We start from the raw sequence: 16263 nt of genomic DNA, 5'->3' as shown, positions 1-16263 counted from the left end.
TGGCTGCCTCTCTGGATCCCCCTTGCCCTCTGAAAGCTCCTTCTATTACTGGGCAGATTATCTCTCTTCATATAAAATTCTCAGAATTTCTGATACAGTGAGTGCTCAATAAATGTTAGCTGCTCTTATGATAGATATCTTTTCCTTGTTATATGTTACTCATCTCTTTTAGCATCTTATTTTACATATTTTGATATAACTAGCCTTATTTTGAAGATAATAATTAACGTGTTGAGATTTTAACGGGCTACCACTTTTCTCACTAACAAAGTTGTTGGTAGAAAGCAGTATATAGGTTTTTAAACATGTTTTAATAAAATCACACATAATAATTCATTTTGGTAAAATAACTAGTTCGAAAATTGTAAGATTAGTGTTTTGTTTGAGAGATCCATATAGGTAGGGCTAAATAATTATGTTGATGTGTGACATATGTTTAATCATATTTTCTTTCCCCAGATTTTAAGACTAGGTGGAATTGCTTATTTTCTGAGTAGGTTAATGGATCCACCATCAAATGAGGCAGTGTTACTGTCCATAAAACACCTGATGGAACTGGTAAGTTGGGCTTTTTGTTTGTTTTCTTTCTTTCTTTTTTTTTTTTTTTTTAATCTAACTTTGAGTCAGAGTGTCAGAGCAGATAAGCCAACTAATTATAAAACATATTACTGCAGAATAGACTGGAGGAAGGTGCAGTGTTGACTCTGACTAACCATGTGGCTCTCAGTTTAGTATACATGATGTGAATTAGAAAGTTATAAAATGATACTTTTGTTGTGTTCTTAGGATACTGGGCCCTTTCTACACTTTTTTTTTTCCCCCATTGGAGGCCTGATTTAAAATTGCGTGACATTTTGAAATTTTTCAAGTATGCTCTTTTTGTAGATTCTTGAAATAAACCTCGTTGGTTTATTCTATTATTTCTTATTAATATAATTTTTTATCACATCCACATAATTTAATGATAGCATGGTCATTTTATAAAGGCAACTCTTACATGTTTTTTGAAGAAATACTAGCATGTAGTCTTTCTCCAAAATACTAGTCTTCAACCTGGCATTTTACTATTGCTTATTTCTGATTTCATTAGTTACTTTTTGTGAGATTAGTGGTTTGAGAAACCACGTTCAGTTTATTGACCACTGAGTGGGTAGACACTTCTGCAGAGGAATAGCCAGAGAGGCTCAGGAGTGGCTGCAAGTTAATGCCCAACCTGGGCAGAAGGCCCACAGGGCTAAAGCTGAGACGTCCACTATACATGAGGCCAGATGTGCCAGTTTAAATTATGCATTAATTTAGATAGTCTGTATCTCAGTTCTACTCACACATTTCAAATGCTCAGTAGCATATACAGCAACCATACCGGACAGCACAGAAATAGGACATTTCTGTCTTTGCTATAAATTCTCATGGTTAGTGATGGGTTGGAGGCTGGCAAAGACTTATTTTTACATATTTCATAAGTTTTCAGAATCCATTCATGTAGGTAATATTTGGTAATTTAAATATATTGGAACCACATAATAGTGCTTAAACAAAAAAGCACTGATCTCTTGGAATTGGATTAAGTTTAGTGATATTACTGGAATTGAGGAGTAGGTGTGGAGAGCTAGGTGGTTATCAGAGAATCAATAGACAACCAGAGGAATCAGCTGGACTCTGAATCCTGAATGAGATGACTTCCTGTCTCCTGACTGAATAAAAGAGCCTTTTGTAGCTGTTTGTAGGAGGGACTGAGGTCCAGTTTTAAAAAGCTTTATTGTGAAATACAGCATCATGCACATCTAGCAAAAGTGAGCAAAGTTAGATTGTGTACCTTAAGGATGCACCACAAAGTAAGCATGGGCTGGTGCCTGTGTTGAGAAGCAATGGACATCAGTAGTGTGGTACAATCCACCTTCCTGATCTCTCCAGTTGCTCCTGTCTCTTAATCCTGAAGCTAACCTCTGTCATGACTAATAGTAACCCCTTGATTCTTTTTCTTTGTGGTTTTTCCTACAAACGTGCATTCCTGTAAAGAATTCAGTTTAATTTTGTCGATTCTATGAACTTCACATGATCTTACATAAGATTACGGATTTTTTCCCCTGCTTTGGGCGGGAGAAATAGAGTTGTGGTTTCTTTAATTTAACTTTATGGATTCATGTGCACTGTTGCTTTTAGCTGTTATTCATTTTCATTTCTTTGGCATATATTATTGTCATGGCCTATATTGTGCTACTGTATATACACTGGTATGAACATTCAATAAGTGTTTCCTGGTGAGAATGTTCATGGGTATATACTTAGGTATGAATCCACTGGGTCATAAGGCGGCATTATGTATGATAAAATTTGGTAGATGTTGCCCTGCAATGTTCCAGAGTTGTCAAAGCACTTGCATTTATCCTATGGGAGAGTTCTCATTATTGCTCTGTAGCTTCACTAACCTGGGTATTACCGGCCTTACTCTAGCCATACTGGTTAGGTATGCAGATGTTTTAATTTGTGGTTTTAATTCTCATTTCCATGAATTTGTGGGCGGTTTTCATGTTTATTGTCCATTGGAAAGTCCTTTCTACAAATTGTTGGTCCCTGTTTTTCTGCTGGGTTGAAGATGAGATATACTTCTCAGGGACTCAGTCTGCACCCTTTGTCATTGTATATTGCACATATCTGTTTTTTTCCTCTTTTTTTTAAGGTCTTGATAAACCAATGCCTGACTTTAATCCAGTCAAATATATCAGTCTTAAAGGTTATTGCTTTTTGCCCCACAGCATGTCTTCTTACTTAATTATGAAGATTTTTTTGATCAGATACCCTTTATAGAAGTATCTATCCAGTTTTATTCTGAGGCCTTTGTCATTGATCAAGTGTTTATGGATTTGTTCATCTCTTTCTAGGCAATCTATTGGTTATGTTTCTATCCTCATCCAGGGGTATACTGATTTAGCAATTTGGGGAGAATTGACATTTATAATGTGTTATTAATAAGAACAGTACCTACCATCTTCCTTTTATTTGATTTAGAATTTCCATTTTTAGGGTTTTATGTGTATTTTTAAAGATTTATTTGTAGGTTAGTGGTATGTTTGGATTCTACACTAACTTTTAGGTTTTTCCTTTTCTTGTAAGTCTGATAGAAATGAAAATTCATTTTTTAATATTGACCTTGTTTATAATTATTAATGCCGCAAAATGCATTTATACTAGTAACTATATTTTTTCTGCTTTTGAGTTTTTGTTATTTATGTGTTGAATTATTTTGATGTTTCAGATGTTAAGCCAGTTTTCATTTCTGAAATCAGTTGCTAGGATTCACTTGCCTTTGCAGTATTTTGTATTTTTCATGTGTAAAATTATTTAGTAGTTTTCCTTTGCTCAAATGTCTCTGTCAGAGTTAGGTATTAACACTAGGTTCAAGAATTAGGGCTATTATGATTTTACTGTCTATGAGAGCTTTTCTTAAGATCAGTGGTATTCCCTCCCTAAGTATTTAGAAATTTGTGTCCAGTGGGATGCTTATGGATTTCTTTTTTTCTTAAAAAAAATTCTTGTTTGTATTTGCGTCCAGAGAGCATTTATTATTCTGCCAGGAAAAGAGGCCTGACCTCTGAGCTTACCTCCCCGAATCCATATTTTAGACTTTTAATTCTTATAGGTCTTTCTTAGCTTCTTGGTTTCATCAGGCCACTTTCTAGCTGTCCACAAGTATGGTTGGACCAGAGACTAGGAAATCAGAGCAGAAGTCATTCCCATTTCCCATGGTTCTAGATAGGCCTTTTATCTTCTGCCTTGCTATCTCCTAGCACCTAAACTAGTAGAATCTAGGGGCTCTACGCTTCATCCAAATATATAGTCACATCTTTTTTTTTCTTTTTTCCACCACTCTTGTGCTTTATTGGGTGATTTTCTTTATTTGACTGAAAGTTTGCTAGTTTGTTATTTCTCTCATACCATTTCCAACAAAGCCAGATTGTGGACTAATTTTGTTATTATTTAAATAACTTTCTAACCTTTAATGACATCATAATTTATGTTTTGATGAAGAAAATTGAAACAACAATATTGAGGCATTAAGTTATCTTTTTAAAGAAAAAAACTAAAATAGCTTTAATGTAATGCTTTACCATGTCTATTTTTAAAATAAACTTTCTTTACAGAATGCTCTGGATAAACTAGAAGAACTGACACCTCTTGGAGTCCACTTAGCCCGGTTACCAGTTGAGCCACATATTGGGAAGATGATTCTTTTTGGCGCTCTCTTCTGCTGCTTAGACCCAGTGCTCACCATTGCTGCTAGTCTCAGCTTCAAAGATCCCTTTGTCATTCCATTGGTAAGAAGGACGGAATAAAGGATGTGCATTTTTAGATACAGAAAATTGCAGTTGTTTGTGTAATATTTTTTCAGCACCTTTTTATTAGAATATTCTTTGTTATAGTATCAGAACAATTTAAATTGATTTTTTAAATTTTTATTTTAGGGTAAAGAAAAGATTGCAGATGCAAGAAGAAAGGAATTGGCAAAGCAAACTAGAAGTGATCACCTGACCGTTGTGAATGCATTTGAGGTAAAAAAAGAAAAAAAGATCTTGTTCTGGATTGTATTCAAGTGCAAAGCTGACAGTAGAACAGGAGCATATTTAACTTTTAAAAATCTATATTATAGATTCAGGGGGAAGGGCTAAGAATGTTTGAAATTAGGCGAACATTTGAAAAAATAATTTATTTTTAGTTTTGAAATAGACTGTTACATTTACCCTTTTGGAAAAAGGATTATTTAAAAATTATTATTATTATTATTTTTTGGTTGGGGGGAGCAGGTACAAATAAACCAAATGAATTTGTTTTTATATTTGTTATCATTCTTTTGTATTTTTGTCTTACTGACCTATATGACAGTCTTTATTCATTAATCAATTACTCTTGTATTCAGATTTAACATTTTGATAGAATATCATAACCATGTACATGATTTAGATTAGGAAAATGTTTTCTGCTTTTGTAAGTCAGGCTTACCTGAACAGAAATCTTTAATACTCTTCTTTGAAAATGTAGGTGGCATTTAGTCCAGTTATGTATGGTATGATGCCATTTTGTGTAAAGTACACAATCTCTTACTCTTTGACTTTTACTTATTTGTATAAAAACCTGGAACTTGAGTGACAGATTTCTTAGGGACCAGCATCATAAGTGTGATTTTTACTTTATAAATTTTGAAATTCTTTGAATTTTTTTTTACAAATAAAATGAAACATCAATGGAAGATTAGACTGTTATTAAATAAAGAAGGAAACTAGTAAATAATCTTTGCTCCAGGGGTTGCTATGAGTAGATTTCTTCTTTTTTTGCCCCATAGGGCTGGGAAGAAGCTAGGCGGCGTGGTTTTAGATATGAGAAGGACTACTGCTGGGAGTATTTTCTGTCCTCAAACACACTGCAGGTAATGATGAATGTTTTGCAGTAATTACCACATTGGAGTATATCTGTATCCATTTTGTATAACTGGATATGTAGTAAGATGTGATATGTACAAAGTGTATGTATAAATTGTATGAGATATGAATGAAGAATTCAGCCTAATTTAAAAAATGCTCAGTCATTAGCAAACTGAAAAGTGACTTGACAACTCTGAAAGATATTGAGGCTAAAGAAAAAAATGAATGGAACCTAGCATCTTTCAACAGAAGAAATCTTAACCATTTTATGATATGAAATAATTTAATGTGAATATGTATTTCATAAAGCATATGAAAGAAAATAAGCCAGTAGAAGACTGCTGAGCTAGGAACCCAAATTGAAGACCAAAAGAAAATCATAAAGAACAAAATGGACACCCTTGAAAGTAATTATTGCCATAGAAGAAAGGCTTGAGTTGGTCAGTTTATGGATTTAGCTAAAAAGGACAAAACTTAAAGCAGTTAAATAATAAAAAATTTTTAGACAGGACTTATACATCACGAGGACAGTAGATATCTCTATATAGAAATCGTGTATAAATGAATATTCAGAAACAAGTAAAGGACTTCCTCTGAAATGGAAAAAATAAAGTGAATTAGAAGTATAAAAGATGACTTAATTGAAGTGTTGAGATATGTCCATTAAAGATACTAATTCAACTAAAGACAAAGGATGAGCATTTAAGAAAGCCCTCAAGAGATACTGTGCCTGTGAGCTTTTGAAAAACTCATTGATAGTGAAATGCTTCTTACTAAGAGTTGAATCAAATGAAGATTTAAGGAATGGAGAACACACGCTGAGTCAGCTGGTAGTGTACTTTTATTTATATAGAGAACTTACACAAAGGAGTAAAGGGGTGAAGGAGTTATACATACAGAGCAGAATGTAAAGATCTTTATCCTGAATGGTAATAGGAACCAAGATGACAAAGTCAGTTATAGGGAACAGTAGATAGGAAAATGAAATCTTGCATAGAGGTGACCCAAGTCTGTTTTATAATCTCCTAAGCTTAAAAGGAATTCTGTAGAAAATCTTTCTTGGGATATGAAACCGTAGACTCATTTAATGACTGTTCACTTTCATGTCTGTAGTTTCTTCAAATTGAACTGAAGTTAACTATTGTTTTTAAAACTGATCTCATTATTAGGATATAATTTGTTAACATCTCTGCATAATGAATATCTACTTAATAATGATTATATCTGAAGATACTTGAGATGAGGGAAGTTTCTTCATTAGTACTTCTATTTTTTGAATGCTTTTACTGAGCCATGTACTCAAATTTGTACTCAAATCATAATTTTCTTAAAAGTGTATGTGCCCATTCATTAACAAGAGTTCATTCTTAGTAACAGAAATATGGGTGTTGGTTAATGTTGGTTATTTTGTGTTTTGTTCACCCCCCCTAAAAAAAAATATGGAGTGAGGAGCAGTTATTGAAATTCTATTGATGACTTTTTTGCAAAATGAAATAATCCTTAAATATCAGTGATTTGCAAACTTTGTCTATAAAAGGCCAGAATGTACTTCACGCTTTCAGGCTGTATAGTCTGTGTTGAATTATTCATCTTTATAATTACAATTCAAAAGCAGCCTTACACAATATGTAAATGATACGATGTGACTGTGTTCCAATAGCATTCTATTGACAAAACCTAGTTTTTATATTTGCCAACACCTCCTTTAAAATATTATATTTTTGTAAAAAAGTGTTCTCATAAAGCAAGGACAGTTTATAATTAACTTTACTTATGAGTATATGCTTTATACCCCTAGTGTGTGAACAGTGTTCTGGTTCTGCTTGTTACCATTGCTCTCTAGATGCTGCATAACATGAAAGGACAGTTTGCTGAGCATCTTCTTGGAGCTGGATTTGTAAGCAGTAGAAATCCTAAAGACCCAGAATCTAATATAAATTCAGGTAAAGGAGAAAACAAAGTGTAAATAACTTGCACTGTTGTCCATTGTCTCAGTATTTTACTTTTTTTCCCCCTCTACCTTTCCACCCCCCTAGATAATGAGAAGATAATTAAAGCTGTCATCTGTGCTGGTTTATATCCCAAAGTTGCTAAAATTCGACTAAATTTGGGTAAAAAAAGAAAAATGTAAGCATTGAAGATTACTAAGGATTACTTGCAGTTCTCTTCCGTGAACTTTTGAAGTCCTCTAATTTAATAGGGCTTTTAATTGTAAAGTGTTCTTACTCATATTTAGGCCATATTCTTCATATATATATGTATATATATATATATATATATATATATATATTTGGGGGTGTACTGGGGAATGAATCCAGGATTGCTTCACATCCCCCAGCCCTTTCCTTTTTTTTGAGACAGGATCTTGCTAAATTGCTGAGGTTGGCTTTGAACTTGTGATCCTCCTGCCTCAGCCTCCCAAGCTACTGGGATTACAGGTGTGCATCACCGCACACAGCTTCATCTTTATTTTCATCACTTAGAAGGCAGCAAACTCAGAACACATCCTAAGAGTCACCTATCTGATCACTCATTAATTACAAAGAAAGTTAGTAAACTAACATGATACCAATGTAAATATTTGAAAGCCAGTCAGCTTTAAAAAACAAGTGCCTACATGCAGATTGGTTAAGTAGTGTTTGTTTCAGTGATTTTTCTTATTGCAAAATGGATAACAACTCTTTAAATAAGTTTGTGGTTATTTCACTGTTTTGAGAAATAAAGTATATCTAGTATAGAAACACACACAAATAGCCTCTGTAGTAATTGGGAACAACTGTGAGGCATATTTCTGCCCAATAAGTAAATTCCATAAGTACAGAGAAGCTGAAAGTCACCAATGACTAGTGGTATGTGAATTGTTGCCATACTTTTGGAAGGCAAGTCTAGATTTTAATTATATATCAGGAGTCATTAAAATAGTCATTGACCCAATGCACTGATAACTGTGCATTTTAATTTACTAGTGGCATTGCAAACAACATACGTGTCTAATACCAATGGGGAAATTAATAGCTTTGTGATCCTGTAGTTCTGTAGGTAGGCATTTAAACAGTCATTGTTGAAGAACATGTAAGATATTAAACTGATGTTAAATGAAAATGTTTGGTACCCCGCCAAGCTTGGGCAATCCCACCCACCTGGGAGGTTGAGCCAAGAGAATTGCCAAGTTCAAGGCCCACCTGGGCAACTTATTGAGAACTGTCTCAAAATTAAAAAGAAAAGAGACAGGGGCTAGGGATGTAGCTCAGGTAAAGTGTTTATCTGATATGAGCAAAGTTTTGGGTTCGATCCCCAATACAACATACACGTATACATACACAAAGTTGGATACCTTGTGATTTATAACCTGAAAATAAAGACTGCAAATATATTTGCAAAAAATATACAGCATGCCAACACTGTTTTGAGGCAGTGGTTTTCACTGGGGGTGATTTGTCCCCTCCAGAGAATATTGGACAATGTGTAGAGACATTTAAGGTTGTCAAAACTGGGACAGTGCTTACGCTTACAAGAGGCCAGGGGTACTGCTAAACATCTCATATGAACTCCCCACAGTTAATTGTTACCCAGTTCAATTCAGTAGTGCTGAGGTCAAGAAACTCTATTTAAAGGTATAAGATTATGGATAACCGATGACGTTTCATCATTATGGTTGGAGTTATCTGTATTTTAAGTCATATAACTACAGTACTTTGAAAAATTATTTTCTTTATATCTAACTTTATGGGTAGGTTATCAGAGAGACTCTTTGAAAACAAATATTTTATTATCTTCCTCTGTCATTCTAGGAGGGATTTATGAAAAAACAGTTCTCTTTGGATTGGCTTTGTTTTGTTCTAGAATAGATGGGTCAGTAAATTCTGGCTTAAAGGCCAAAAACTTGTTTTAATAGAGCACAGCCACACTCATTGACGTGCTGTATGTCCGCCTTCCTGCTGTACTGTGTTGGGTTGCTGGGTCTGAGGCTGTAGAGTCAGATGCTGTGTGGAAATTTGCCAATAGTTGTAGAATGACATTGGTTAAATTAACTGTTGGGTCAGAAAAAATAATTTGATTTATTCTGAATAATGAATCTCATAACTGTGTATTCTTAGAACTTAAAAAATATTCTTAAAAGCAATTGGGAAGAATTTGTGGATTATAGCTTTTATGTTCTTATGGAATACAAGAAATTTCCATTGCTATTTAAAAATAAACTCCTGAATAATATTATAAGCTCTTATAAATTGTGATAACTTATTAAAGAAAAGATCCCCCGTAAGAATTGCGATATTGAACTGTCAAAATAGATGTATTCTAGATATTCCTGTTTTGAAATTGAGGGATTTGAGTGACTCTAAGACCATTTAACCATATTTTAAGTTAGATTCTTTTAAGTCGGTTTTATCAAAACTCGCTTCTCAACAAAATTCTGTTTTTAGTATGTATTCATCTGTTTACACACCCTGTAAAACTTTTTAATTAGTCATTTATTTCAGATTTTTTGTTGTTCTTCATTCTTAGTGGTATAGTATATATTTAAAATAAGGAATATTGTGTTAGCTTTTTTGTAATATATTGAGTAATTAACACCTAGAAGAGTTAGTTATATGGTTTAGAGTGTTCTTATTTAGCTGATATTTCCCCATGTATCATTAAGAAAATCATTCTTAAATGTAAACTTTGACATTTATATGTTGCAAAAATTCACCTGTGGAATTACTTTTTGGTTCTGGGGTATGTTTGGAATTTTTGGGGAAAAAAGAATTTCCTAAAAAACTTAACAAACTGCATTTTAACTTTTTTAAAGGGTAAAAGTTTACACAAAAACAGATGGCCTGGTTGCTCTTCATCCTAAATCTGTTAATGTGGAGCAAACAGATTTTCACTACAACTGGCTTATCTATCACCTGAAGATGAGAACAAGTAGTGTAAGTGAACATTTAAATAGTTATAAATCTGAACTATCAGCCTTACTTCCTTATAAATGGATAGTGTTCAAAATAATGAATAATTTTGCTTCTCACATAAATTGCAACTTTATTCTTTTAAACAGATAACCTATGCTTTTAACTATTGTGGTGGAACTTTATGTGTTCATGAAATAAGATAGTTATATTTGGTTTGTGTGATTTTGAGAGCCTGCTTTCAAAAGATCCTTGCATTTTATGGTGTACAGGAGTTTACACTGTGGGCACAGTTTTGTTAGCACAACAGTATACCTCATAAGTACTGGTCAGAATATTAAGTGGATTCTGTTTATTTATGAGATGATTTTTAAAATGCTGAATATATAGGTAAAAATAACTTCAGCTACACTAGTGTTTTGGTTTTGACACTCATAAAATATTTTGTCCAAAGAATAGTGTATTTTAAATTAAAACAAAAATATGAAATCTGTGTTTTCTGGATTGATGAAGAATATTTCATTTAAAATTCTATTTCAGTGGCACATGCCTATAATCCCAGCGGCTTAGGAGGCTGAAGCAGGAGGATTGCAAATTCAAAGCCAGCCTCAGCAATGATGAGGTGCTAAGCAACTCAGACCCTGTCTCTAAATAAAAAAATACTAAATAAGGCTGGGAATGTGACTCAGTGGTTGAGTGCCCCTGAGTTCAATCCCCAGTAAACACCTCCAGCCCCTCAAAAAAAGATTTCTTGGAGGTAGGAATATAACTCCTTGGGATACCATTTACCTGATATATAAGGAGGCGAAGGCTTTCCTGGGTTTGAACCACAGCATTGCAAATACGTAAATACTTTAGAAGGCGATCACGAATAAGAGCAGTATTGATGATGTTATCAAATTAGCCTGGTAATCATCCTTTCAGACTCCTAAATACACTGATTAACTTTAATTCTCATTACAGATATACTTGTATGACTGCACAGAAGTTTCCCCATACTGTCTCTTGTTCTTTGGAGGTGATATTTCCATCCAGAAGGATAATGACCAGGAAACCATTGCTGTAGATGAATGGATCGTGTTTCAGTCTCCAGCAAGAATTGCCCATCTCGTTAAGGTGACTGATCTCTATGTGATTGTCTTTAGATGTCTGTGCCAGTCAGCAGGTGATCTGGTGGTTTTGTTTCATATGTTATACAGTAAAGATTTTTGCTTGATTTCAGCAGAGCATGTAGTGTTGAGAAACTGATCCACAGTTTTTCTAAGTAGTTGTGGTTTTTTTTGTTTTGTTTTTGGTGGTGCTGTAGATTAAACCCAGGGCCTTGTGTGTGCTAGGCAAGTACTCTACCAAGTGAGCTAAATCCCCAGCCCTTCAAGTTGTTTTTTGAGGTAGTAACAGACCAACTTCAAAATGGCTCAGTCTGATGAAATTTGGAACTTTTTAACCACACTTTGTTTTTCACTGAATATTTCATGTTTTTTTGTGTGTAATAGCTTGTGAATCTCTTTGTATGAACTAAAGTCATTTTTATCTGTTACATTGTTGGATAATATACCTTGCCTTTGTTGAATACATATAATTTTTTTAAACTTAGGAATTAAGAAAGGAGCTGGATATCCTTCTACGAGAGAAGATTGAAAGCCCTCATCCTGTAGACTGGAAGGACACGAAATCCAGAGACTGTGCTGTCCTGTCAGCTATTACAGACTTAATCAAAACACAGGAAAAGGCAACTCCCAGGAACTTTCCACCACGCTTCCAGGATGGATATTACAGCTGACAACTTTTCTGTGGTGATCTGAAAAGCCAGTTTGACAACCATTTTCCTCATGGTTTAACTTCTGGCTAAATGCCAAACTCTGGGACATGACCAATTTTCATTTGTAAGGTAGAAGCCTTTAGTGAGTAGTAAAGATTTAATGTGCATGACTTGATGATGTTATCTGTAGCTATTCTAAATATGCCATAAAAAGCAATATGTTCTCTGATCACAGTCTTTTGGGTCATGCCCACTCTTTGGAACTATTCCTCTGAGTCTTGTACCATAAGAAATTCCTTTGTTCTGTTATAAAAAATTAATTTTCTGTTCATAATTAAGTGCAGAACCAGTAAAAATGAATGGTTAGCCAGAAAGCAGGGTCAGGTAAGAATTTGAACACAGCCACATTTAAAAAAAAATGAAACTTAAAACAGAAGTAAATTTGTTGTACTAAAGCCCAGTATTTAATAAAATGTACAATATGTAAAGTCTCAGCTAACTTCGCTTGGTTTCTACATCTCCACCCTCCCTTGGTTTCTTTGGTGTTTATGCTATTTCTAATATACAGGTCCTCCTCTTCATGCCTGGTACAGCATGATGTGGCAGCATTAGAGAGCATGAGTCTGCACCCTGATTAACCAAGTTCCAATCTCAGCTGTCAGTTAACTAGATGTCTTAGGCAAGTTACTTGGCTTTTCTGTTTTCTTAAATATAGGTAAATTGTGAGGCTACAATATGTTGATACTGTTAATCACATAGACTAGTGTCTGGTACATACTATATCCTCACTGAGTCTTATTTATCCATGAAATATTTTTTTAAATGTATGGTTTCTTTTTTTTTTTTTTCAACACATGCTTTACTTTCTTAGCCAATGGAAGCTAGTGTGAGGACAGGTAATGTGTGTTTTCAGCCCTGTCAGATTTTGACAACAATTGTTGGTTGTTTTCCAATAGCCATTCTGTCCCTCCCTTCTTGCTTTCTTGTCAAAAGTATCCCCATCCCTGTGGGGCCTTGGGCCCTTAGATGTTGAACTCTTCCCCAAGAGTGAATTAGGTTGTTCTGAGCCAATTGTGTGTGATCTTACTCCCTTTATAAGTCATTTGTAAGGCGTGTACATGAGTCTGTCCATGGCAATAGCAACTAAGAAGTGATCTGCAACAGGGTGTCTGAGAAAGATTTTTCTTGCTAATTGACATAAAAGAGAAAACTCTGCTCTCTTTCTTTGGACATTGTCTTGTCATAATCTGATACTGGGAACTGCTGTAGCCAACTTAGGATCAGAAAGGGGACACAGCCATATTCTGAGGTTGGCTCAGGGTGGAAAGGGGACATCAAAGTCCTTGATCATGCTGGGTGAGCTGCAGAACTTAAGTGATTCTAGAACTGCCTACACATGGATTTATGTTAATAGAATAAGTCTCATTTTTTTTAAAGCCCCTTTTAGCAAAGTATTTTTAACTTGGCAGAAAGCATATTAACTGAAACAGTGTCATTGAGCTGTGGTCTCCTTCTGTTTATTGTGATGTAACAGTTTTGACCCTTATGTCTGAAGGTATTTAAAAAACGCAGAGAGAGCATCCTGCTATACCCTAAAGAATACAGATTTCATTGTGCCTTCCAATAAATTGCAAGGAAACCAAAGGAGTAAATGTATCCTTGGTGATGGGATGTATTGATGATGGTATGGTGTTCTATTAATGGCACTGGTTTAGTTCCTACTCCCATCTCTGGGAATGTGTGTCACCCATTATTGCCTACCAAGGGGTCACATGTGCTGTGCCTCCTCAGTCCATTCTCTCAGCTGGTCTCCCACAGTGAGTATCTGGACTGAGTTATGTCACAATATTGTACATATTAGTTTTGCCCATAAAGTCAAGGTGACCATCGAGTCCTGTTTGCTCTAGAAGAGTGTTTATTATTTGTAGGGATTTTTTTCCCTCATACAGTTTAATTACTTGGTCACTTGACCAAATGGTCTTGGAAGACAGGATTTAAAGATTCTGTTTAAAAAAATTATTAGTTGATTCCATCTTTGCAAACTGGTGTTTAGTCTTCCTGTGAATGGGAGAACTGCTGAGGAAGAATTAATAGGTGAGGGATTCACAGAAATTAAAGCAGTTACTATTACCTCTAGTTTATTTCTTGTTTCTGATGCAGTTGGAAATCTTATTGAAGGTGCTACCTAATGTTGTTTCTTTTGTTTACAGAATAGGGCATTGCTTCATGGAAAATAAGTTCTATATTTGCTGTGTAGAGATTTTGAAAGAATAAAGACATTAAGTTAAGAAATCAAATGTCTTACCATTCTGAACAGTATAGAGAATAACTTGAAAAATTAACAGTGAAACAGCCATATATGGGGAAAACATGGAAGAAATAACCACTGTATAAGGTTTAAAAAGCACACAAAGAAAGCATATAACACCTGCTTAATTATTAATTACGGCAAAAACTCAGGATAAGTTGATATCAGTTAATTACAAGCTATTCTCTATTTTTACTGCATTTTTAAAACAAAAGTCCACCCCTACTAGTTATTAATTGTAGAAAAATTTTAGAAGGGATTTTAGTACCCCCTCATCCAGAGTAAATAAATAGTAGATTTCCCTCCATTCTTAGCTCTGAGTTTATATTTAGTTTTAAACAACTCTGATTATGTTGTATAATCATGTACTTGTGATAATGTTAATTGTTTTTAAATGGCATTTTTATTCTGATTTTTTTTTAAAAAATCCATCCTCACTACAGAATCTTTGGAAATTCAACATAGAAATTAAATCATGTTACCATTTGTTATGTTATGATATATTTCTATACTTTTTTTAAACTTTGAAGTATTTGTATACAAGGAACTTAATTGGTTTAAGTGTATAAGTCAGTGAATTTGTCACCTGTATAAAGTTGTGTAATTAATGCCACTACAGTCTTGATACTGAATATTTACATCGCCTAAATATTTCCTCATTCTTTGCAGGCAGTTCCCCTTCCCCACTTCTCCCTGGCCTCCATTCATATGCTTTTTTGTCATCAGTTTTTCCTTTTCTAGAATCTCCAATAAATGGAATCATGTATATAGTCTTTGGTGTCCAGCTTCTTTCTCTTAATGTACTGCAGAGCTTCTGAGATAAGCCGTGTTGGCGCATGTGTTAGTTCTTTTGTTCAGTATTGCACTTTATCATTATGACAGTATTTGTTTACCAGTTGGTGGACATTTGACTTATTTTCAGTGTTTCTGCTATTATGAATAAAGCTGTTATGAATGTGTGCATACAGTCTGTGTGGTTATGTTTTTGCTTCTCTTGTTTAAATACCTAGGATTAAGAATGTAGTGTCATGGTAAGTGTATTCATAAGAAACAGCCGAGTTTCTCAGAAGTAACTGTTTTTAAAATGCCTTAAAAATAGAGAATAACTTATAATTCACTGGTTTCAGCATATCTAAGGCTTTTGCCATAATTAATGAATTACATGCCTGTCTTGTATTCCTAACAACAATGTGTGGGGTTCCAGGTGTTTCATATTCTTGCCAGTACTTGGAATTTTTAGTTGGTTTTTGGTTGTTTAATACTCACTTTTAGTGGATGTGTAGTCCTGTTTCATGTTATCATTTTTGCTTCTATGATTAATGATGGGCATCTTTTCATGAGCTTGCTTGTTGTTTTTGTTAATTGTCTTACATCCTGTGTGTTTTGATTTTGTACCTCACATTGAATGGTTGGGAGCTGAACAGTATGTCTGAGTAGGGGAGAGAAGTTTATTTACTTTAGATATACAGGAAGTTATTCGTGTTCCTTGACATTTAAAATGTCCAGTTGTGCTACTATTCAGTTGGCTGCTACAGCTCATAGGTAAGCCATGACATGAAGTCCCAGAGGAAAGGCAGTCATGATGGCAAGATGGTGCATATTCACCACAAAGTGAAGGGCGGGCCAGGGACAAGACAAGTGGTGGAAGTGTGTGTGCCGCAGTCCTGCAGCAGCAAAATAATGGGGGGTGGGGGGGGTGGGGGGGAGGTGATGAACAACTTGTGTACGTTGATACAGCAGGAGTGGGAGCCGTTTATTGCAGGACATGAGCAGTATTTATACTGTTCCAGAGGTCTGGCAGGTGTCTGCCCTGCTGGTGGAGGAGTGGACCCCGGCCTCTCTATATTTCTTTTCATTATTTCAGTGATTGGTCTTTCCCATGGTTTATAG

At 34.7% G+C, this 16263-nt stretch overlaps 1 protein-coding gene across 2 annotated transcripts in view; it reads left to right on the top strand.

Moving 5' to 3' along the window:
* Window positions 1-15332, top strand: part of Dhx36 (DEAH-box helicase 36) — a 40347-nt gene extending 25015 nt beyond the window's left edge. For both annotated transcript variants that reach the window (XM_046431543.2, XM_046431544.2), the window contains exons 17-25: window positions 460-558; window positions 4143-4316; window positions 4464-4550; window positions 5339-5422; window positions 7261-7360; window positions 7454-7544; window positions 10210-10330; window positions 11270-11422; window positions 11901-15332. In XM_046431543.2, coding sequence (XP_046287499.1) covers window positions 460-558; window positions 4143-4316; window positions 4464-4550; window positions 5339-5422; window positions 7261-7360; window positions 7454-7544; window positions 10210-10330; window positions 11270-11422; window positions 11901-12086 — 1095 coding nt within the window. In that variant the 3' untranslated portion in view covers window positions 12087-15332. The remainder of the gene's footprint in view (window positions 1-459; window positions 559-4142; window positions 4317-4463; window positions 4551-5338; window positions 5423-7260; window positions 7361-7453; window positions 7545-10209; window positions 10331-11269; window positions 11423-11900) is intronic.
* The last annotated feature ends 931 nt before the right edge of the window (window positions 15333-16263 follow it).

The sequence above is a fragment of the Marmota monax genome, unplaced genomic scaffold (genome assembly GCF_021218885.2).
Source record: "Marmota monax isolate L192 unplaced genomic scaffold, Marmota_monax_Labrador192_F-V1.1 WCK01_AAM20220418_F8-fsc00022, whole genome shotgun sequence".
Classification (NCBI taxonomy): domain Eukaryota; kingdom Metazoa; phylum Chordata; class Mammalia; order Rodentia; family Sciuridae; genus Marmota; species Marmota monax.
Note: the sequence above shows the minus strand (reverse complement) of the source record. Positions and strands in the feature narration are given on the sequence as shown.